This window comes from Coturnix japonica, chromosome 1 (genome assembly GCF_001577835.2).
Source record: "Coturnix japonica isolate 7356 chromosome 1, Coturnix japonica 2.1, whole genome shotgun sequence".
NCBI classification, from domain to species: domain Eukaryota; kingdom Metazoa; phylum Chordata; class Aves; order Galliformes; family Phasianidae; genus Coturnix; species Coturnix japonica.
This window is the reverse complement of record NC_029516.1, coordinates 101,157,205-101,182,214: the sequence shown is the minus strand read 5'-3', so window position 1 is coordinate 101,182,214 and position 25,010 is coordinate 101,157,205. Positions and strand designations below refer to the sequence as shown.

Below are 25,010 nucleotides of genomic sequence, written 5' to 3'. Positions count from 1 at the left end.
ATGCTCATAGAAATGCTTGTAAAACAAAAAACACAGACTTTCTGGGATGCAAATTTTGAGTGCATCAGCTACTTTGCATCGGTTGCACACTCAAACATATTCTTAGTCTGTAATAAATGTGGTTACTTCCTTCATTGCCCTGCATTTAATGCAATGGAGGGAGCAGGCACACAGACCACAGTCAAAACCATTAATATGCTGTAAATTCATTTTGTTGCACAATTCTAAGAACTCTGGGCCAACCCAATGTGTTTTCAAATAAACATTTTAAGTGGACTTAGGAATTACTTACTGAGCTCCCCTTGGTAGTTCCATAACAGAGGATAAGTTTTCGGTAATTGTAGATACGAACTTCTGAAAAAATGTTTAAGTGGTTGGGGATGTCTTTGAAGAGAGCAGAGAAAAGAGCATGAGAAAACCACAGTCATCTGTAAGTATAATTTTTAAAGAAAAAGAGACTATTTCTGTACCTGGTAAGGATCGTGCAAACTCCAGGACACATTCATACAGCCGAGCAATGCTGTTCCAGTCATTGAGGAACATCTCAACAACTTTGCGACCTCCAACTGGTTCAGATAACTGGTTCTCATATGTTAGGTAAACATGACGAGTTGGTCCTAAAGCGTTAGAACAGTAAATACTAATTAAACAAGTGGCTCCTAAACTGAGGTTTACAGACTATGATTAAGCTGTGGTGAGAGTCCAGGAAGCATGATTAAATAATAAAAGTGCATCAACTCAACCAACCATCGAGACTGTTTGATTGAGGCGCACTGTGGCTCATTAGAAATGTTAAGAGTAGATAGTTGTCCCTCAACACAAAAAGATTAGAATGATACCAGAGCAGACAACACATAAGACAAAGATACAACGTTTACCTGACCTCTCTTACCTTGCTCCCTGGATGAAGTGCTATTAAGCGGACAATTTGCAAACACCAGCTCAGCGACCCACGTGCGATTATTTCTACCTTGTAATCGGAAAGTGCAATCAAGAAGAGATCGGTCCAGAGCCTTCTGTGTTTCCTCGTTTACACCTTTACAGGGAGGAATTCTATTTGTGAAGAAAAGAGGACCTCAGTTGCACACAGTATAGTCCCCAGACTGAAAAATATCACCTTTTAACATTTCCTTATACTGGACTTATACATCTGGGCATGAAAAAATGAATAATCAACAGCAAGACAGACAACTGGACCACACAGTCAGAGATCTTACTGCTCTTCAAGGACTATAAGCATGTTATAAAAGCACAGTGAGTTAAGACCAATTTTTATATGGATTCAACACTTAAATTATAGACTTTTAATGGAACTGCTGAACTGCCCTGATGTCCAGATAAAAGTAGGAGCACACCAACATAAAGCTTTCCTACAAAGAGACAAGCTAAAATGAAAATAAAGTTCTGGGGCAACCTGAATCTGTGTATCAGGTTCTCCTTCTGAACAAGTTCACTTTAAACGCAATGAGTAATCTAGCAATTATCTTAATACCCACTAATTTACTCATATCCCAATGGGAGAACTGAATTTAGAAGACAGAGTAAATAAAGCTAAAGTAAAACTATGCCTAACTTCTCTACAAATTGAGTTTATTTCAGAAATGTCACATACCACCCTTAAATCCAGCTTATTTGTCTGCAGTTAAAAAGGTGCAGCCTGATGCATTTAAAAACCGATGCCTTTATACCACAATGTATCTCAGCAGATGAGAAAAAGTTAAGCAGTTTATTTTACACCTTAGAAGACTGTGGGTTTGGTGGCATTTGTTGTTGTTTGTTGTAAAATTAGCATAATTTGTTTGACTTCATAACACAATCTGAAGTTGAACTGATGAGGCTTGAAGTAAGCCCCAAGGAATGTCACAAACCTGGCTGGACTGATGGTAGAAAGCACTGTGGCCAAAAGTTCCAGGTCAAATTGGTGGCTGCATATGGTTGGCACCCCTTGGGGTTAATACGGAGGACTATACTACTTAACTTCAACAATGTACATGATGCTAAGGAATACACAGGTGATGTCAAACAGAAGGGAGCAGCACTCAGCACGTTGGAGGACAGGGCTGCCATTTAGACAGACCTCAGCTGGCTGAAGGCATGAGTTAACAGAAATCTCATGAAGTTCAGCAAAAAGAAATGCAGTCCTGCACTTGGGGGAAGATAACCTTGTGCAGCAGCACAGGGTGAGAGGCTGACTGGCTTCATAGTAGCTCTGTAGAAACAGAACTTGTGGGCCCGAGTGAGAACCTGAATAGGAGTCAGCAGCATGTCCTTGCAGCAGTGCCAGGCCACTGTATGCTAGACTATATTGGCATCAGCAGAGACAGTCAAATCAAATGACTACTCCCTTCAGGTCAGCATTTGAGATCTCTGTGCCATAAATTCTTGGCTACTGGAAAAATTCAGCTTTGAGCTGGACCAGATGACCTCCACAGGTCCATGTCACTCTTTACTGTAAGAGCCTCAAATGTTTCCTTCACAAGTTCTTAACCATGTAATTGCCTTTACTGAGTTCCTTTGCATTTTCCTCTGCAGTATCACATACCGGTCCATTGTTAAAAAACATATGAAGTAAGCAGGTCTCTGACCTAATCTAAAACTGCAATTACAAGTTCATCAGTCACCATAATGATGTAGATTCCTTTGCGGTGCCTGGATGTTAGGATTGAGGACTGTCAGAGACTGTTTTCTGAGCACCCCAGTTTAGGCTAATGAGAAAAACAAATAATAGCTGGCTTTGAGTGTATTCTTACTTTCCTCTTTGTACAGCAATGCTTCACACAGGAATGCAAAACACACAGGAGTGAAACAAATCAACTCCCTCCAACCCCCAGTCCCCATGACATTTTTAGTGTTACTCTCTGAACAATCCTTTTTTCTCCCAAGCTTATGTACTGTAATGAAATCAAACAGGAGTATATCCCCTTACTTTAATAAACGTATGGCATGGCTGAAGCCATCTCCTTCTACTTGTACTCCTTGGTGAGGAATGTCCATATTGGATAACTAGGAATGAACAAGAAAAAGGTTATCTCATGCAAAAAAAGTCAAGCAAAATAAGTGCAGCTTTCTCAAGGATTTTTATTATTCTTTACTTTTTTTCTTTTGCTAAGGGTGACAGATACTTCATATCCTCTAGCACTGGAAAGCCAAAAAACAGGTTGTGTAAATGTGGTAAAAAGTTGTCTCTCATGTTCTCCCACACACCTCTCTTTCATCCTCTCATACTTCCTTTTCCCTCAGCTTCTGAAGTCTTCTGAAGTTAATGCTTGGTATTAGAGAACCAGACACAAGACTAGAGCAACCCAATACAGAACATCAGCTACCCAGGCTCAGCTAGAAAGGGGACTACAAAGTGAACATGCCTAGATGTAACTGTTCAGAGAACATGTGGACAAGAGAATCAGGAGCAGCAGAAGAGAAATAAAATATTTCTTAATACATACCTCCAAACGGAGCCCTATAAATGGCATATTTGTATCACACATGGCTACAATATGAGCTAGGACTTTATTGAAGGCACACATTTCTCCCGTCCGTTTTGGTTTCTTAGGTTCTATGGAACACGGATCACCAGACAACTAGAATTAAAATAAAGACAAATAAATATTCCTGCACATTTTGCAGTAAACATTTTGAGCAGATGTCAGAGAACAACCTAATTCATCCAAATCTGAAATAAAACACACACTAAGAAAAATGCCTGCAAGGTCAACTTCAGGACTATAGCAATTACTCTGAAGTAATTTTATAATCACCTCCTTCCTCAAAACAGTATTTACACACCAGTAAGCCAGGTCAACCTGACCCCATGAAGCAACTCTTATCAGTCCCTGTGAGTCTTTCAAAGACTACACTTCTATGGCACAAAGCATATCATGTTGATATCAGTGTTTTGCTGATACAAGCTATGCTAACTACCTCTGCACAGTGCTCTCCCTTGGCTTTAAGACCAACTAAGAAGGTTCAGCACAAATTCAAATACAATAACTGCTGGAAAATAGTTTCCCAATACCTCCCTGGGGAAGCAGCCCAGTGTACTAAGCCCCAGTGTAAGCTGTCAGCCACATAAACTTTGAAACAACTTCACTAAAGCTGGCAATGATGCTAAGAACACGTTGGGCTTCCACGCTTTAGAACTAGCCTGAAGGCTTTTGAAAAACATACCTTGCGCTTGACACCACTTTTCATTTGTTTCCCACTTTTTGTGTCTAGTACCAACTCTTCAACGTTTGGTTTGAACTGCTGTAACAGAAGTGCGGTAGCAGGGTTGTCATCTCCTTCAGCATAGCTCACTGAGAGAAAGTAGTATTTGTACTCTAGTTCTGTGGGGTTACCAGGAACGTCAAACATCTCTACAACCTGCGTTTAAACAAAATAACAAAATCAACAAGACCCTCAATTAAGGTTATGCCTATATCAGTTTCTATTCTTCCCCCAGTTCCTGCAGGAATACGCAGCTCTCTTTTTAAAGATATTAATATTGTAGCTGCAAAAGGGATCCAAGAAGAGGAGAACAACTAGAATTTCAAGAAATATAAAGAGAACAAGAGAGCTGCTGAGTAGTAGATCTCTATGCTCCCCCCCCCCTCTGTACGAACCCGACTGCCTAACAAACCCAGAGAATGAGAGAAGGTAGAGATGAGAGGCAGGGATTACAGCAATTAACTTTCTTCCTAATCTAAGAGTTACCATTACAAATTGCCCAAGGAGAGAAGGTAAGTATTTTTTAGCTACTTACAATGTAGTACTGTGGAAGACGAGTGAGTTTGATGAACAGTTTGTGTTTGGAAAGGTTTCCCACTGGATGGCTAGCATGATTAGCTAGCTGAAGTGTTTCACTGCTCACTGTAGGCAGATGCTTTATTGACTGCTTGCAACGTTGCTGTCCAAGCCAGAACCTTGCGTTGAAATAAAGGCATTAGTATTTTGAGACTGTTTTAGATTATCTTAGTGACAAATTAGTAGCCAGCCATAATCTAAAACAACATCTAATACTGCTGTACAAGCTACACACAGTTAAACAGACTTTTTTTCCTGCTGAGTTTGTATTTCCTTATTGCTATATTTACATATTGTTTTCAACTTGGTAAAAGATAGCTGCTAGTTTATACAGAAAAGCCTTGAAATCATTTGTTGAATGAATATACATATATATTTATATTCCAGTATAAAATTACAATATAAAAAGAATGAACAAGATATCAAACAAGCACATGGTACGATTTAGAATCTCTCAATATTCTGGGTACAGAAAAATGAAATCTTTGCTCCTGTGTGCTGATGAACAAGACAGTAAGAAAGTCACCCAAGACTGATTAATATCACCTTTGATTACACTATAAACAAATTAATTCCTCTGAATAAGTTTGGAAGTAAAGAACCACAGCAAGACAAACAAATTTATTCTAATGTTTGGAATTAATCTTGATTCTACTGAGATGGATTTCAGCCATGGTGGCAAGACCAGAAAGCCAACCTAGGCTTGAAAGGGGAAAACAAAGCATGGTGTGGTTTCTCAGTCAATCTTCTAAGGAGAGCAGCAGTGAAAAGTGTGGCCGTGGACTCTCCAACAGGATGCATCATCTTTATTCTCAAAGAAACATCTGAGGTTAATTGTCTGAAAAGACACTTCATAGGACTCTCTAGCCTATTCAGAAACAGCAGCACTACCCAAGCTATTATCTTGAGCACGTTATTTATGACAAAGGGAGGTTGATTAGTTTCTCCAGGGTGCCAGTGCTTCATGCGTCATCACGCCTCTTTTAGAAACAAAACTCCTCAAATAGAGGCTTCACTCTGCAATTAGCTCAGAGTACTGGGAATTTCCAAAAAGAAAGAGCAGGTGGAATTTGGTTTTCCTGCAGATGCAAGTTGTATTTGTATTATTTGCTATGATTATGGGGGAGCCAAACATATCTTGTGCCTCAATCTCAGGGCTCTGTAGAACAAAGATATGAAGTTCAATAGAGCCAGGGCAGAAATATTAGAAGATAAACATATTATTTAAATAATCCTAGACCACTTTTCCTTTGTATCGTGAAAAGGGACACTGGTCTTACTGAGAAACAAGAAGAATTCAGATGTAAAAACAGGGTGGAATAAAGGAGAAGGAAAGTGAGTATGGATACAAAATGAGATCCTCAGGAAGCCAGTGGTCTGCTACCGATGAAGTAAGAAGACTTCATGCAGACTGTGCATGCAGCAACATTCGAGGCTATGTGCAAGAAGGCAAACTAAAGGAGGACTGTGCAATCATCACCCAGCAAAAATTTCTTCCACCCATTTAAAGGAGGCAACAAGCACTCAGAGTTGCTTAGGACACAGAAAAAGTACATTCCCTACACAAAGTGTAGCAAGTACAAACATACAAAATGCAAACATGGTAACTTGTTCTATGCAAGCTAAATGAATTATTCAAGTCTCTCACTTAAGCTGCTGGAGCCAAGGAATGATCCGCTTCATATCATCATTAACACACTTCTCTATGTCATCCAGTGTCACTTGATCTGTAAGAATATCAAGTGAATAATTACTCTTAACATTTGCTCTTAAAACAGCAAACTTTTGACCTTTTAATGGAAGTGTTTTGTTTAATTTAACAAGTACAATTAAGATACAAAACAAATGATCTGTAATGCTTATGGACCAAAGAAGTACGTTCTTAGGCAAAAAAGCCAGAAGAACTATCTTTATCTAAAAGCAACAACAAAACAAACACAGAAAGAGAGAAATCTGAAACATTAAGTTAGACTCAAAAAATATCTCAAAATATTTAAGGTCAATCATGTCCGCACGAAATGACTGCAGTCATTACCAGCACTGCCCAGGGAACATAAGCCCTAAAGAAAATGAATTGCAAATCATGTCACACAATATTTAGTCATTTCTTCTCATAAGATACACTGAATTGTGCATCATAAACACAGTGATCCACTTATACATTTATATTCAATTAAAATATCTAGGTGACCCAACACAGAGTTTTATTAGCTTAACCCTCACTTCTGGAATTTCAAAGATCTGACAGAACTGTTGACACAAAATAACCTCCTAATATTGCCTGTATTTGATATCTTGCAACCCTATTTATTTTTTTAACCTACTTACCAACACCATACAGCATCAGCTGAAACATTCCAGAATGGAGATCAACAAAAACATGCAGACACTCTGATCGACCACATGGTTCCAAAATGGGAATTACAAGTGTTGGAAGAGCTGTCTCAATGAATGCTACGTTTAAAAAAAAAAACAGTTAATAATTAGCCACAGAATTCAAGTTCATCATATTAAAGTTCAGCCCATTACAACCTCCAAACATGTTTGTTTTTAATAGAAAAAAATTCTACTTGCAGTAGTTCTGGATTCAGTATAAGTATTTACACATTATTACACTCAAGATGAAGAGGGAACTGAATACAGTAATTTACTGGTGAAAACAGTGCTAATAAAAAACCAATCAGAAAAGGTAGAATAAAGAAAAACAAACAACACAAATACATTTTAACTTACTGCTTCAAGATTGTAAGCTCAATTTGAATCTCAAAGCTTCAACAGTAACTGAAGCCTCATCCAAAGTCAGCTCAATACAGCGGAAGATTTGCTTTCAACTCCAAACTAGTTTTACAGGAGACAACTTTTAACCCTCCCGCAGCAAATATAATACTCCAGCAACTTCAGCTATTACATTACGTTTACAGGTAGATATCACTGAGTATTTTAATTAGCAATGCAGAATAATTCACAGCTGGATCTTTTTAACACTGAGCATACTGTCCTACATTTTTATTCATATTTTCTCTTGGTCAAATTAATGAGAGCAAGAAAAGCAGAAAACATTCTTAGGGGTAAAAGGAGATAGATTTGAAACACAGTTTGGTAGAAAACACGTACAATTATCGTTAACATTGTAGCTCTTCAGAATGGCTTTCAGCTCCTGGAGTTTTTGATGAGATCTCGCATGGACACTGTCTATTAGGAGTTTTTCTATTGATAGATGGTCAATCTGTAAACAAAAAAGTTCCCAAGCAACTTCAAATTTGACACACAGTCTTTATGCATTAGCACGCAAAAACAAAGCTTAATAAAATGATTACTCTGGAAATAATTTGCTGAGAACTTTGACGAAACAAAAGCATTATTAACCTGAATATTTGGTTCACTACAAAATACAAGCATACAGTTTTCAGTCCCTGTACAGACCTACTTGTTCTAGATTAAGGTTGGAATATTTTCCAGCTCAGCATGCACCCGTTCATAACAAATGTAAGATATGGAAAAATGAACAAAACTTTTAGAATATGGATCATAGAATCGTCTGGGTTTAAAGAACCTTAATGACCTACAGCTATATATAAAGCCACTCTGCCATGGGCAGGGACAATTTTCTCTAGATCAGGCTGCCCAGGGCCCCATCCAACCTGGTCTTGAATGCCTCCAGGGATGGGTCATCCTTAGTTTCTCCAGGTAACCTGGTCCAGTGCCTCACCACCCTCCTTGTGAGGAATTTCTTCCTAATACTTAATCTAAATCTACCCCCTTTAAATTTAAAATCATCAGCCCTTGTCCTGTTACTATACTTCCTTGTAAAAAGTCCCTCTCCATCTTTCCTTCAGGTTCTCTTTAGGTACTGGAAGGCTGCTCTAAGGTCTCCCTGAAGCCTTCTCTTCTCAAGGCTGAACAATCCCAGACCTCTTAGCCTCTCTTTACAGGAGAGGTGCTCCAGTGCTTTGACCATATTTCACGGCTGATCATATTTCACGTAGCTGTAGAATGAAACGTAACATGCTCATTTTAGTCTTGCTAAAAGGAGTAACAATATAGTGAGATGAAGAGGCAGATTGTGAACATGAGCAACCCCGCTGAACCCAAAAGTATAGGCTTGCTATACTTACAGTGCTAAAGCTCTGTTATCTCCAGCTCATATTTACTATAACTGACTTATGCAACCTAATTTGAAGCATTTACATTTATATCTATTCACTTTACAGTTGTATTACCTACATATTTTGCCCAAGCAAAGCTGCAAAACCTTGTTATTACATTGTATTGAAAGCTGTTCAAGGTAAACTGAACACAAATTCTATTCTTGCATAAAAGATAAACGCAGAATAGATTTAAACCAGCACAGAAGTATATAAAATTTCAGTACCTACCTTCATGTATACCAGAACAACTTTCTCCTGTATGTTTAGCTTTCCAAGACAAGGCCTTAAAATCAAGCATTTAAACATTCACAGGAATATTTCAGTTCAGCAGCTGCCATCAGTTATGTAGACTCCACAATTTACTCTAACTTCTACAACTACATCAAATTTTCAGTACACTAATGCGTAACAACCCACTTGGACAAATCTATTTGTGCCAATATTGTATAGTATCTTAAATACCAAAAGACAGCCAGAGTAATGATCTCAGCTGTAATTATATAACAGCAGAACAGCAAACCCAGTAAAATCTCTAAATGTAGAGAATCGTAGAGGGCCAGCATTAACTTCGATAAATCTCAAATTTACAATGGCCTCATTGATCACAATGCAAAATCGAGTTTTGCATATCCCTTGTAGCAAGCAAACTACATCGATTCTTTTGTACATCTTCCAATCATAATGCAATATTTGCCAAACTGAAAAGCACTGCTGGGTAGTCAGCTCAAGTCACGTGTGGAAGCTGATTTTCATAGGAAGGTTGCATAACAACTCCAAGACAGAAAAGGGAAGCTCCTTATAAGAGCTCTTTGCAATATATTTCAAGCCAAGCACTAAGGATAACTGAAGCTTCACTGCTGCTCCCCATAGCCCCAACATTCTGTCATCATAAGCGGTATATAAAGCACTGAAAAGCAGGTGTAATGTTAAAGACAAAAGTCAAGACCACTAATTTGTAACAACTTGTAGTCATAACATTAACACCCTGTGATCTACAGTGACAGGTCAGTGTAAGTCACAGTACTTCTCTTTGAACAGAATCATAGCAGAACAAGTATTTTTAAGTTGCTGATTTATAAAAGTAGATGCTTCTTGCAAAGCAAACTTTTACCTTCATGGCTCTTTCCATCAGTTTGGAATCACAGGCTGGTAGTGGAGGTTCATGAGATATTTGCAAGGGTTTTGAGACATCAGTCTCATCAATCTTAATAGTGACCTTATGAACAGAAGCAGTTCCCGTTTTCCTGCCAAGCACCTGTTGGCTTAAAATAAAGGGAAAAATTAAAACACTTACAATAGCAGAAAAAATGCTTTTCAGTAGCTAATTCTTAATTCTGACAGCGCTGCAAAAAAAGTAATTTTATGTAAGCTGAACTGAATAAAACATTTAGTTTAACCTTTTAATGAAGAAACATTATTAAACTATATCCACACAAGGAGTTTTAGATGGCTGCAAACCCAACATGGGGATCAGAAGAGCATTTGGATCTTTTTCTTTTCTTTTTTTAATTCTATCTAGTGTAAGTCAAGCAATAGGCACAGTGAAAGACTGACAAAATGTCAATTTATTTAGATATCCACAAAAGTGAGCTGATTTTATGATTACATCCACTGCTTTTATGCAGATGAATGCACATCACTCACTTCTTCACAAGTGAAAAGATGTGCTCAGGAATATTTAAATTCCACATCAAAAAGAAAATAGAGTTCTGAAAATTCTGGCTCACATGTATCAAATGAAAATGCTCCTCTTGTTTCATTTATTAAGTTTGTTAACAGCTCTCTTAAAATTAACTTACTTCCAAACAGAGAGCGAAAGGCACTTCCCTGCATGATATCGCTCCACTTGCACTAGGTCACCCCAGCGCTCTTGAATCAGCATGACTGTTTGCGAATGCAGGACTTCCAGCTGAAGTGCTAGGCAGAAGGAGTCTAAGGAAGAGAGTTAAGGAAAGAGAGGACATCCAAAGACTGTTCACTATGCAAATCCACTGCCATAAAAGTAAGACATGATACTGCCTGAGAACATGCTAATGTACTAACCTAGAGATAAATGTACGTAATAGCATTGAATATCTCTAAAAGTTTGTTGTTTTCCTTTTAATCTAGGACAGGTTATTAGGCAAGAGTGTCACAGTAGCTGTAGTTTAGAGATTCCAACTCCAATCATGTTGTCTTTTTTCTAAAGACTAGTAAAAGAAATTCAGTTTATCCTATGATTACCATTAAACCCACCTTTCACGATCACCCACTAGTAGCATGTGTTCGCTCCTGCTGAAACTGTTTCATTGAAAACTATTTCATATCATCAAGTAATTTGTTCTTTGCACATACAAAGTCACTGCACTGCTTTTCTGTACAAGCTATACCCCATTTTATTATCGATACAGGTGCAATACAGTTAACACCCAGTATGGTTAACATAATCATATTACTACGGTTCTACAGTAAGAATTGTAAGCTCCCATACCTTTTAAGTCAGCACTCTATTCTACCTCCAGAATCTATATCTACAAACAGCTGCTGCTTCACTGCCTTACCATACAGCCTGCTGTCTCAAGCACTTATCTTTACCGTTGTTGATCAAGTATGTAAAATGAAATTTTACATGCCAGCAAATGAGCTTAACCGTCTCCAAGGCCATTGCTTTCACTCTTCTTCCAGCCATTTTGCCTTAGCTTAACAGGGAAGCCACATTTTTTGGCCTCCACCTACTAAACAGAGCAAGATTACATTACACAGCTTATTCAGAAGGAACTTTCAGAAGGATACGCAGACAGTTGTACATGTCCTGAAGTGGTTTTTCATCAGCAAACAGCCGCGACTGGACTAACTGATGGATGAAGTTGATCTGCATGCTGTGAACCAAAGCTCGACCATCTTTCATAAATTAAAAATCATTCACATTAGATATCATGAAAACAGGCATTTGAATAAATAGTAAAATAAATACATATTAAAAGATAACTATACCAAGAAACTCTCATACTTGAATTTTTAACAACGTAACACAATCCTTGGTTTACCATGGCAATTTCAGTAAGTCTATTACACTGTCATTGACTACCACTGATAAGATATCTGAAGTATAGGTTAAAATTGGATGTGTATATGCAACTTAGTTAAGTTGTCACATGCAAAAGACTGCATAAACAAGACTTACATGACACCACAGAAAAACAATGTTAAAAATGAACATTTAAACTTTGTTTTCTGTATTTATTACCTCCAGTTTCCTTGTCTTCAACCAAAATTTCCAGTTTGAGAAGGCGCCAGGGGATGTCAGGGTCATCACCCATCACTGTCAAGGTGGCCTCAAACTCCCCCTCAACTCGGAACTTCACACGACCATTGGCTAAGTAAGAAAAAATATTTTATTTCACTCAGTCTCATAAGATGCCTCATATTACCAGCGCAGTGGTTTCTGGCACTCACAACGAATTACTTCTCTATAGATTCTGTTCTGCTGCATACATTTATGTTCAATTCTGAAGTTCTGGGAGCTGCTTATGTAACAATACCAGTGCCAATAAGCAGCACAGACAGAAACCCCCAAGTGACTTGCACAGCAGTAGTTTTGTCACAATAATTTGTCAACATCTGTACTGCTTCAACACAAAGTTACACTGAGCTGACTACTAATATCTGTCATTACACAAACCGTATGACTAGCTTAAATTTTCCAATTCATTGCTGAATTCAAGGAACATCCAGAAGACATCCAGAAGACAGGAAGCCTAGGCTAAAATCTAACACTAGAAACACACTTCACAGCAAACTATTTATTTAACATTAGAATAATTTTAACTCCATTTTCATGTGGAAATGACACACTTCCTCATACTTCATATATATATGTTCAGAAAGATTATGTACATTATTTATGTAATTGACATATACATCTTTACACTTATGTCAGCATAGCTATCATTGGAACAGAGGTGGCCAAAACTATATAAGAAAGGTCATAAATGAAATGAGAAGCAAAGTAAACAATAAAGTACAAGTTCTTACTATGAAGTGCAGGCTGATCTTCTCAATCAGCTACCAAGTATGCCACATATACATCTTTACAATTCTTGACATTTAGAAACATTCCTATATGTTTTATATAAGAGTTAAAATGGTTAGAATCTGATACCATTTTAACTCAAACTTGCACATTAAAAAGCATCCCAGATATGCTCTTAAAAGAAATCAAATTCAAACCAGAAATTAGTATTGAAGTGTTTAGTTAACTGAAAAATCTCATGACTCGGATGTAAATCCATTTACACCTCATTAAGAAAAAAAATGGCTCTAATATTGATATTGAAGTGTTTGCAAAGGTATCAGCAAAAACTACTATCACCAACTTTCAAAAATAGCTTCACTCTAGATCTAGGGGATATAATTTATACAAGGCTAACTCTGTCTGACAGAAGTACAGACTAGGTCCATTTCAGGTCCATTTTCTGCATTCTGCCATAATCTGGTTTATAACCACCCTTTCTTTAGCAACAGAAAAAAAAAAAAGTCCTCATATCATCCACCTGTACTTGGACTAAATGAAAACAGATCTCTATAATTTAGAGATCTGGTACTGCAATGAGTCACAGAATAAAATGTGTGCACAAACATCAACAGATTTAATTCATGAAGATGAACATTAATAGAGACACACACAAAAAAAAAAAATCAACATTAATGTGCTTGAGTTAAAATTCAAAGACTTTTTAGGAGAAATACCCAATAGTTTAATTAAACTGAATTTTTAAATTAAGAAAAAGCAGTTGAATTGCATGGCCTAACATGGACCAGGCACTGAGCGCGTCTATCTTGAAACAAGGGGAGAACCTTTCATAATACACTTGCTGAAAGATCAAGGCAGTCTCTGCATTATTTTTACCACTACCCGCACAGGATTTCCTGTTGAAAGTAATTATTATTCCAGCAAGATTATTGGTGTCTTCGTTGTTCAAAAGGGAAAAAGATAATTCAATGTCTTAAAGATACAGAATTTCAACCTTACTAGATTAAGCTTTTTTTAAGCATTAAAGTAACGACTAAGTCAGCCTCCAATAAACTGCCCTTCAAAAAGTGACTGAAGTTCTTACCAACTGTAAGATTTGCCAGCTGGGGAGGGAGATCTGTAGTCACTAAACGATGTCGAAGAATCTGGTTCAGCTGATGAAGGGTTGTTTGCTTCTCACTCTTTGTAATTGGGTCAGGAGGGATTATTTTATCCTGTTAAAACAGACATCAAAAAATAAATATACATCTCAAACATGTCTCATACATTACCAGTAACAATGACAAAAATGAACCAGATCAGAAGTCTGCAAATACAATTCCACAGGCCATTACAGTATTTTTTGATTGTTTTAATCTGGCGTTCATCTTTTTTCCCCTAATTATTTACAATTTGCCTGAGATTGATCAGTGACTAAAACTGTTCAACTTGGACAAATTAGAACAACCTCGGGCCTTACTTTAGGCTAAACTTGCTTTTAAATACTAACATCTGAAAGTCAATCCTTATCTGTAGCTGTCAATCTAAGTCACAGATACTATTGCTTGTATTACTCCATAAGTCTATTATTCTGCATTTCATCAGTAAGAAAATATAATAGCATTAAAAAGAGCCATAAGTAGTTCACTGTATCTCAAAATACAGTATGCTATAGCCAAAATCCCTGAGAAAACAAGTGTTTGTATCTCACTTTTTCACTGTACTTTTCTAGCATGATGGCTTACAACATACAAACGCTGAGTATCAAACAAAGCGTTCCTATTATATTCACTCCAGAGATGAGCTAGTTCAAATCCAGAGAATGTTTCACTAGGAAAGGATAACTTGCTCAAATAAGAAGTGCCACCTGTCAAAAATTCACACTACAGAGCCTCTGCACTATTCCTGTGGCAAACTACACTTCCATTTGCACATATCAGACTGTTTCTTTAATGTGCATTTGATGGGGACCCGCCTCACACCAAGTAATACCGTATCATTATTTACCCTAATGCAGGTAGGTAGGCGTGGGTATGATCCAGTTGTCAGAACATCAATTGCATACGGGATAGCAAAACTAGGTAGACGAGCATGAACCAAAGCGTCTCTAGCTAGAGATGCCAGACGATCGGCAGTGTCCACAAACAGAATGGCTTGCTGATCTAAAAAACTTGATATCATCTGTAGAAGAAAATGGGAGATGAGAAGAGGGAAAAAGAAAAAAGACGTGTCAGAAATGCACTAATCAGTGGTTCTTTATCTTCAGCTCATCTAATATATGATAGAAATGATTCTGTCACTTCCCTCCAATTCTAGGAATCACATCAATACCACAAAGAATGAATGCTCTGCTATAACGTTCACATGCAAATACACTTTCAATCTATGCACTTCTAGAGCTGTGACGAATGCTACTGGAATCCAACTTAACTTGTTTGTAATCACGCAAAGCCTGGTGTTTGCAACACTGTGTTTTACTTAACTAAGAACAGAACCAAAATTACAGCAAGAACTAACACACTGAGATCACCATCTTCTCTGTCCTGTTTAAGAACTCTTGAAAGGACGCACAATTTTGTATTTTTTAAATTACTGAGCAATTTTGGGGAACCATTAAGAACTGCTTAACTTCTCAATAGGAAGAAATTGGTTATCACTTAATGTTCATTTGCTGTGAAATACAGCTCTTTTTTTTTTTTTTTTTTTTTTTTTACACTTCTATATTAATGAAAAATCAGATGGGACCAAAATCCTGGGCTACTAAAAGATTGTTTCATACTCAACTCTGCTGCCAACTTACCGCGCACTTCTCCACCTTTCCAGCATTATTAGCCCATTTGACCAAGGCTAATAAACGAACAAAGAGTTGACGAGTCCGGCTTGCAAACTGCACTATTTCTATTTTTCTGTAAAAACAAAAAAAACAATTGAATATGGACTAAGCTGGTGCTCAGACACATAATTAACCTGCAATTCAACTGTGTGCCATTAAAGTAAAAAAGTAGTTACCATAACTTCTAATTGTGCCAATGTAGGAAAACACTAATAGATTGCTTGTTTAAACAGAACATGGGGAAAAAAAAGATTGAGCTCACTATTTTAAGCACCTAAATGCCAATAACACACAGGGATTTTAACCAACCAAGAATGTGTGGGGAAACTAAACAGCACACTCACATGATTTAACTACTAATTTTAAGAGAAACAATTTGCTAGTGAACTCAACTGAATTACCAAGATTTCCCCAGGGTTTAAGTTGAAAGTAACAAGTGTAGCTGAACAAAACACATATTAATTACCAGAACAGATATTAGCTTCTACCAAATAGGATTTGCATCTCCTTCTGATCCTAATCTGTAACATACACACTCATAATACAGATAGAGCTTGTTTCTGATGAAAACGTTAGTGTAATGAGGTAAACCCTCCTGCGCAATCCATAACGCATAATCTGATTGTACCAGGTGAGTATTTGGACCAGAAGCACCACTAACACCATCTGGCTCAGTCTCCTGCATTACATACTACAAACCTCAGCCAAGAGCTCGGGCATTAAGCTAATAATTTCCTGTATTACACAGTATATACTCTAGAATAATCCATAGCCTGATGTTAGAACTTGAAGCGGTAGACAAGCTGCTACAGGTACAGACTGCTCTACTAGGATATAACTATCCTACATTATCAGTGTAAGATGTGGAAAAATTTTTAAAAGTTAACAAAACCATAATGGAATAGAAATAGAAAAAAAAAACCACAGCAATTTAATAATGAAAATTACTGAAAGTATTCCAGGAATTGCATCATTAATACTGCTTTATGAAGTTACAGGCAGCCTGTCAGTTCTAATTGACAAAGACCTGCTTCCATAACCATGGCTGTCACCTTCAAACCACAGCCGCACTGGGAATTCACATCCATCTACCCCTCTCTAAAGAACCCATGAGTCTGTCGGTGTTGCAGTGTTCCTTTGTTCTTCATTATAGATATTGAACTTAATTTTGGGCTGCACAAAAAAATGACTTCAATGAAGATGAAACGTACAGAAATAATACATTTACAAGACCTGTAAAAGCAAAGCAGAGCACATTAAAAAGCTTTTGAATGACCACACTTCAGAAACAATCCTTCAAAATAATTCAACTTTAATATAAATAAGAATTACTAAAACTTTGTTTCTAACGAAGTCTGTTCCAATGAGAAGAAAGCTTGAACAAGAAATCCCTGAACAAACTGAATGCAAATAGGAAGTACAAAGAAGGTGGGAGAGGGCAATACCTAGAAACTACTCATGCATGCAGAGACAAGCATAGAAAATGAGAACTCAGAAGAAAAACTAGCAAAGGATGAAGGTCAACAAGAACTTCTATACTACAGGTCCATAAACAGCAAAAGGAAACATGAGTCCAGTGCTCTGTGGTGCAAAAGAAAACTGGCACAGACAAAGCTGTGGGACTGAGTATATTCTCTACTGTTAAGTTCTGATCTCAGGTATTTCAGATCCTTCAGCTTAGTGATGGAGCCTAGGGGAGGGAACTATTAGCTACAGTAGAGGAATATCAAGTAAAGGACTACTTCAGTAAACCTGTCACACAAAAAGCCATCAGAGCAGATGGGATGCATCCAAAGGTGCTGAAGGAGTTGACCTGAAAGTGCAAAGTAACTCTATAATTTCCAAAAGGCCATAGCAATAAGAGGTGTCAATGACCGGAAACAAGGCAAACAACATGCCCATCTTCAAGAAGGACCACATGCCAGAGAGCCAAAGCTCAGTTAACAAGAAGTATGCAGAAAATCTTTATGGAAGCTATATCCAGGTAAACAAAAAACATGAAAGTGGCCTGGGAACAGCCTGCACAGATGTACCAAGAACAAATCATCCCTAATCAACACCACTGCTTTCTATATGATGTCCAGCTCCACAACCAAGGGGAGAACAGAAGATGCATTTACACTGCCTTTTGAGCATCTTTTGACAAGATATCCCACCGTATCTTTGCAGCCAAGCTGGTAACATATGGAAGGGATCAGTTTTACTGTCCATTTCCCCATAACAGAAGACATGGCCTTGTGAAGTCACTGTAATCCAAGTTCCAGTTAAAACCCTATACAGCGGCTACTGTATTTGGAAAAATAATTCACACACACTATCCTTTATTGGAGTATAAAGGAAAAGATGATAACAAATATCAAACATTATCAGTGAGAAAGCCCCTGGACTTTCCCCAACATTCAGCTTTATTTTCACACCACAGCACTAACACTATCTTTTAATCCAAATGCTTATCTTTCTCACTGCAAGAATACATTGGAAGTGATTTATTCCTATCAGTGGCAACGATGTGAATAGTTAAAAGAATACTCTGCAAAGAAAAGTCATATATTAAGACTCATCATTTCCTATCAGTTTTTTTCCCCTTCCATAGCACCTTTTAGCTTGTCGCCATAAAAAAATGTAGATGTTATATGAACTTTATTAGAAGATAACACCATCCCATCTTCGTCCCATATATACCGTGTCGCTGGGCCAACTTCAGGAAACACTGCTTAAAGCACAACTACTGCTGCCACGGCATCTTGAACTTGGTAAAAAAAAACAACAAAACAAAAACATAAAAACTCAACACAACAGAATAATCTGGACAAACTATGCCCCTTAACAGATGTCCTTGGGAGCTATAAAGCCACTTCATTAAGAAGAACTGAAGTAAAATTTAACATGGATGCTAGCATTTAATATCAAGATGTTCTCAGTTACAGGACATGGTGAAGCACTGGGACAGACTGTGTGAGGAGGCTGTGGATGCCCCATCTCTGAAGACATTCAAGGCCAGGCTGGATGTGGCTCTGGGCAGCCTGGTCTACTGGTTGGCGACCCTGCACATAGCAGAGGGGTTGAAACTACATGATCATTGTGGTCCTTTTCAACTCAGGCCATTCTATGATTCAAAGTAAGCACTGAAGACTGTGTTATTTTCCTTTACCTGCATTCCACTAGGATTTAACACGTTGCTTCAAACAGGTGTGCCCTGAAGAGCAGGTTTCAGCTTGACAACAAAATGCTCAATGTGTAGATGGATGAAGCCCCCACACCAGTAAGAGAGAGCTCTGGACCCAAGCTGAATATCATTGTTTCAGCAAATATAGTGATAATATAAAATGCAAATAGATTGCTCTTCTTTATAAAATATTATACATAAGAAAAAAGACATGCAAAGAACCATTCCAGGTTATGAATTCCTGAAAGCCTCATTAATTTCACACCAGGTTATGAGAATTTGAGAAGATGTGAGATGACTGAATTGACGACTATCCTGCTACACAGAATTCTTCATCAACATTCTCCGCATCCTTAGGAATAACAGAGCTGTTACATGTATCCAGAGAAAATTAGGTCAATAAGGGTGTTAATGCAAATAGCAAAAGAAATAAAGCTTAATCAAAAATAATAAAAAATAACATTTTAGGGTCCACTCAAAGAAACAACAAAAAGAACAAATCAGGTTCTTTCATCCGGGGGAGAAGGAGAGAAGATTAAATAAATTAACAAAAAAGCCTGTTCTGGCTACTTACATTTGTTTTCAATTAATCTTTATACTTCAAAACAACACCAAGCAGGTAAAAAAATGCAGATACCAAATGGTGCCAGATGATAAGAAAGACAGGTAACACAAAAAGGTAGACAAGAAGTATTTACCTTGTTGAACCACTACTTCTGAATGAAATTCAACACACTATCTCAAATCTAGGCTCTCTAGCTCCCTTTCCTATTAGATGTACCGTCACTTCACTGCTTCAAGTCTCATTGTAATTAAGAGAACAATGTCCTTAATAGATTTCACCTGATAGAATAGCAATATCACATTAATGAACTGGGCAAAACCAACAAAAACACCCAATAACTAAATAAAACAAAACAACAAAAAACAATATTGCTGTCTATGCTTAGGAAGATCTTGAAACTACATACTGACAGCAAGACAAATAAGGTTTATTTTCTTGCATAAAATCTAAAATTAAGAGAAAAATACTCCCTTGAGACATCCCTTAACATCCTAAACAAGGTTTTGTGTTTAACATGTGTTATAGACGGTCTTATTTTAACTCACCTTTCCATATCAGTCTTCCTTGGTAATCTGTAATAAAAAGAAAAAAAGACAGTATGTTATCCATTGTTCCATTATGCTTCATACCACTACAGAAAAGATTTATTAGTGACCTTCAGACCAGTGCAAGAATTTCTACATACTTATGAAAAGCATTCCAAAAATCCTGATTGTAAATGTCTCCTAAATACATGTTTGATAAAGGAAATAGCTTAACAGTTCCGCAGAGCAGCTCAGTTAAAGACACAAGGGTGGTGGAGTATTGTATGGGAAGTGGGAAGAATCAGGCGTATAAAAGGACCATACCACAGGACAACAGCCAGAACATGACAGTTAAACTGGAAATGGTCAAGTTAAATGAAAAGCTTGGTGGATGAAAGACTGAGTATGAGCCAGCACTTGCAGCCCTGAATGCCTTCGGTAAACTGAAGGGTTATATGAGGCCCTGGGCAGCCCGATCCTGTGGGAAAAATCCCTGTCCTAAGGGATTTTATCATTATATGAAGAACGTTTAAATCTCAACATTTCTGCTAAGCCAGCCATGCTATACAATATCACTACCTGTGCTTTGTAACTTATCATTCCCATTAAATACCTATGAAAGGGGCTAGTTAATACATAATAGCAATCATAGAACACGTAGGGCAAGATTAACTTCGGCTGTTTCTGACCTGCCTGAAACAAGTTTATCTTTCAACAGTCTAGAAGTGAAGAAACATCATACTCCAGAACTTTATCAACTACCTGCACAACAGATACTACTGCAGAAAAAAAGGGGGCTGCATTCTCATCAACCCTAATGTCCTACAGTTATTACTGGCACTTCATTTCAAAGTCATTTTTCATTCATGATGCTGGTAAAGGAGCAAGAGTTCTTTGCTGAAGGGAAGGAAGAGAATACTTTGCAGTTGGACTTTTTAATAGCCAAATCACAGAATCACAGAATTGTAGGGGTTGGAAGGGACCTCCAGAGATCATTGAGTCCAACCCCCCTGCCAAAGCAGGCTCCCTACACCACATCACACAGGTAAATCCATCCTTTATGGAGAGATACAGCGGAAAAATATAGCCCACTCCACTTTTAGAGGAGACTGCACAAGCTTAAAACCTTACTTGGTGAATCACAGTACCAAAAGCATCCTTCATCTCTTCTTCACACCACTTTTCTTAGTTCTTACCTCAGCTATACACTCCAGTCTAAAGAACCAGTTCTACACCTTAAACATACAGGACATCACAGACAAATGTTCCTAAAAGAGCGTGTACAAAATCAGTTACTGACTATAGGTATCGTAAACATACAGCAGAGACTTTTCACTGGCATTTTGGAAGTTTTCTCGAGACAAAGTAAAATTCCTCATCCTTTCTATAATTTGAGTGCTCTTAACCTCAAGTCAAGCAAAACTCTGCTTGCATACTTACCAGACATGGAGTTTCACAAGAAAATACGCGTGCCTTCCCCAACACCAATTGCTCCATATGTGATTTCATTAAAGATACACAATCTCCCTAAGAATCTTTGTTTAAACAAACATAAAGGTGCACACTTATTCATTGACAGAATGCTTTCAGGAAAACTTTTCTTGGCTTACAATTTCAAGCTAAACCTTAGCACAACTGATTGTGTGTATAGTGGTCTTCTGTTTTTCCCTTCGAAAGCACTCAGGTGGTAATTTAAGTACTGTGTAGGAGTTGTAGCCCTTGGAAACAACTCAGTTTTTCCACTTTTCATTGACACATATTTTGAGACCATTACAAGCACTACATTGCCCGGGTTCGAATCCCCTGTGGCGCAAGTGGTAGAAGTGCCGCTCTGCTACACAGAGGCTCAAATCCCGGGGGTTGGACTCGATGATCTCTAAGGTCCCTTCCAACCCGCACGAGACTGTGACTATATGGGCTTTCTGCCAGGCACTGAACTAGAGCACTGCCTAAAACATCTTACATCCATCTGCTCTCAGCTCTCCAGCCTTCTCCCCTTTTTATGACAGGGGGCTCGTTAGCTTCCACTAGGCCCCAGAACACAACATGAGGAGGGGCAAAGCCACATGAATGAGGCCTTTCGTCAGGGCAGGAGCCAAGGAAGGTGCAACCTCCCCACTCGGCTCTGGGTCAGGCCTCATCGAGGCCTCCTCACACGAGCATGGAAAAGAGGCGCGAGAGCAGGCCGAGGCGTGCAGGGGGCCGGGGGCACTCACAGGTCTGCCAGCACGGTCAGCTCGGCGTAGGTCCGGTGCAGGAGAAAGTCGATCAGGGTGCTGAGCCGGTAACCGGGGCTGGCGGCGGCTGTCACTGCGCCGGGTGCCGGCGGGGCTGGGGCTGACGCGGGGCCCCCGCCGGCCGGCACCAGCTGGTTGCTCTCCAGCTGCACTGGCGCCATGGCGGCGGCGGCGCCTCAACCCCAGGCGGGATCGGCTCGGCGGCCCGGGGCTGCCGGGACACAGCCCGGCTCGGCCCGCAGGGAGGACGCCGGGCAACGGAGGGCAGCGGTAGGGAACGGGCCGAGCGGCGCTCAGAACTCACTGGGCGCAGGGGCTGCCGCCATGTTGGGGGCACGGGACAGGAAGCGAACAGCTCCGGAGGACCGGAAAGAAAAGCTTTCCGACAGAGCCCAAGGGACAGCCGGGCGGGAGGCGGGGCCGGAGGGGCGGGGTGTGGGGGGGAGGTGGCTGTTGTGTGGGATGCGGCTGCAGAAGGGCTAATAACATGGGGTATGGCAGGCAGTCCTAAAGCGCAAAGGGACGGGGAAGCTGGAGGTTTACCCTTTCTTCTCGGAAAGGGTAGTCAGGCATTGGAATGCACTGCCCAGGGAGGTGGTGGAGTCACCGACCATGGGAGTGTTCAAGAAACGTTTGGATGTTGTGTTGATGAATATGATTTAGCTGGGAAGTATTGGCAATGGTTGGACTACATGATCTTCTAGGTCTCTTCCGACCTTGATAATTCTGTGATTCTGAGGTGAACTACTGCATATTTCTCTCATCCGGAGTAACTGACGTTCCTGGAAGGGAACAGGGAGCGTCTGTAACAACCGAGGTGGGGTTTTTGTGTCCTGGTTACCAAAGGACACAGCATAAGGAACAGTGTGAATCCCCGGTGTTTTGTGCTACAGTTCAGTATTAAATCATACATTCCAGCCGCGTGGTTACGAGCAAATCCCCCTAACAGATAGAGCACAAGGTCACGATAATTCCAATATACATGAACTGGAATGTGATTTGGCTACATATTATGAGAACTGTATCTTAGAAATACAAGCTTTTTGTTTTGTTTTGTTTTGTTTTTTCTTCCTTTTTTTCCCCCCTGTCTTCCCATCTTTTCTCTTGCAATTTAGTCCAGAATAAAATTCCCATTGATTTTGAGCCTTTGCTTTTGAAAAGGCAGGTGGAAATTGCTGGGATGCAATTTTTTTGTGATACAATTTGACTTTGCCCCTTCGTAGGCCATTCCTGCAATACTCTGCTCTAGTCTTAGTGTATTCTGGGAGGGGCTGAAGGAAGGAGCTGCCTTTGCCTACTTTGCTTGGAGAAGTTAATGAGAACCGCTGCAGGGATCATGCTGAGCTGTACTCACATGGATGCTTAAGAAACAAGGAAGCTCTTGATACTGCTTTCAAGGAAAGGAAGAGCAGTCACAGAGAATGTTCAGAAGGTCAAAGCTTACACATTGTATGCAGGCAATTCTGATACTGGGAGACTGCAAGAGTTGTTGTTTCAACAGTAAGTTGGAGATGAGTATAAAGTGTTTGATAAACAAGAGACTGGCCTAAATATTACTCATGGAAAAAAGAAATACGCGTATATGTGTTTTTGCTTATTGTTGCCTTTCTGAGGCTGGCAGCGCTGCCTGTTTTTGTATAAGCACTTCTAAGACGGATAAGCATTGTATCTAAATTCAAAAGCCTAGCTTAAAGAAATTGGAAACAGGTTTCAGAAGCTTATTGTGGTGGCAAAGGCACACCACCACCTGGGAGGAAGAAAGCAAAGCCTGTGGAGATTACGGGAAAGAGTACCAGGACTTCAGCCTGGAGAAGAGGAGGCTCAGGGGAGACCTTATAGCTCTCTATAACTTCCTGAAGGGAGGCTGGCCTCTTCTCTCGTGTAATCAGTGATAGAACTAGAGGGAATGGTTTTAAGCTGCGGCAGGGGAGATTCAGACTGGATATTAGGAAGTATTACTTCTCAGAAAGGGTAGTCAGGCATTGGAATGCACTGCCCAGGGAGGTGGTGGAGTCACCGACCATAGGAGTGTTCAAGAAACGTTTGGATGTTGTGTTGAGGAATATGATTTAGCTGGGAAGTATTGGTGATGGTTGGACTAGATGATCTTCTAGATCTTTTCCAACCTTGATAATTCTGTGACATCTGAGGGAGAGAACACTGTGCAGTGCTCTGATATAGACCTAACAAATTATATAGCTGTTAGGGAGACAATAGATAAACTCTGTATAACTTACAGTTCTCCATAAGCTTGACAGACTGAATTTGGATGTATCGAGTTGAAATAAAAGTCAACAAAGCTTCAGTTCAGAGTGGGGCTATTGGTTCCTGCAATCTTGCAGGTACTCAGTTTCTTAGCACTTAAAAGCATGAGTGAAAAATGGTATATTGAGTTGTGGGCTGTGGCTGTGGACTCTGAGTTAGACCTGCAGTCATTATATAGGTGAGTTTGTTGCATGTAGATAAGAAAATGTTTTAAATTAATGTTTCAAGATAAGCAGCACTCTAGATACAATTCTCCAAATAACAAAATGGACTCCTGATATGAGATAATGGTGAGTTTAAGCAGAACACTAAAGCAGAAGCAATGAAAATGGCTAAAAATTAATCCAAATTGTATTCTTAGGTACAGTTGCATGTGTTTGGGGAGACGTTGATTGGGAATTACTGAATTTTGCACTTTGCTTCAGTAAGAGGATAATTCAGCATAAAATATAACCTGATTTTATCTGTCAGGTCTAGCTTATATTTCTGTATGTAGTCAATC

General features: G+C 39.1%; 1 protein-coding gene across 1 annotated transcript in view; it reads right to left on the bottom strand.

Annotated features, from left to right (window-relative positions):
• The window catches only part of MED14 (mediator complex subunit 14), a 32,979-nt gene extending 10,378 nt beyond the window's left edge, over positions 1-22,601 (bottom strand). The window contains exons 1-19 of the mRNA XM_015884784.2: positions 22,223-22,601; positions 20,028-20,054; positions 15,719-15,824; positions 14,926-15,099; positions 14,024-14,153; positions 12,154-12,282; positions 11,700-11,807; positions 10,727-10,859; positions 10,039-10,189; positions 7,894-8,005; positions 7,108-7,233; positions 6,428-6,506; positions 4,739-4,898; positions 4,165-4,359; positions 3,444-3,578; positions 2,927-3,003; positions 893-1,053; positions 471-617; positions 293-384 (exon numbers count right to left, since the gene is read on the bottom strand). Of these exons, the coding sequence (XP_015740270.1) occupies positions 293-384; positions 471-617; positions 893-1,053; positions 2,927-3,003; positions 3,444-3,578; positions 4,165-4,359; positions 4,739-4,898; positions 6,428-6,506; positions 7,108-7,233; positions 7,894-8,005; positions 10,039-10,189; positions 10,727-10,859; positions 11,700-11,807; positions 12,154-12,282; positions 14,024-14,153; positions 14,926-15,099; positions 15,719-15,824; positions 20,028-20,054; positions 22,223-22,404 (2,424 nt within the window). The 5' untranslated portion in view covers positions 22,405-22,601. The remainder of the gene's footprint in view (positions 1-292; positions 385-470; positions 618-892; positions 1,054-2,926; positions 3,004-3,443; positions 3,579-4,164; positions 4,360-4,738; positions 4,899-6,427; positions 6,507-7,107; positions 7,234-7,893; positions 8,006-10,038; positions 10,190-10,726; positions 10,860-11,699; positions 11,808-12,153; positions 12,283-14,023; positions 14,154-14,925; positions 15,100-15,718; positions 15,825-20,027; positions 20,055-22,222) is intronic.
• Positions 22,602-25,010: the final 2,409 nt, after the last annotated feature.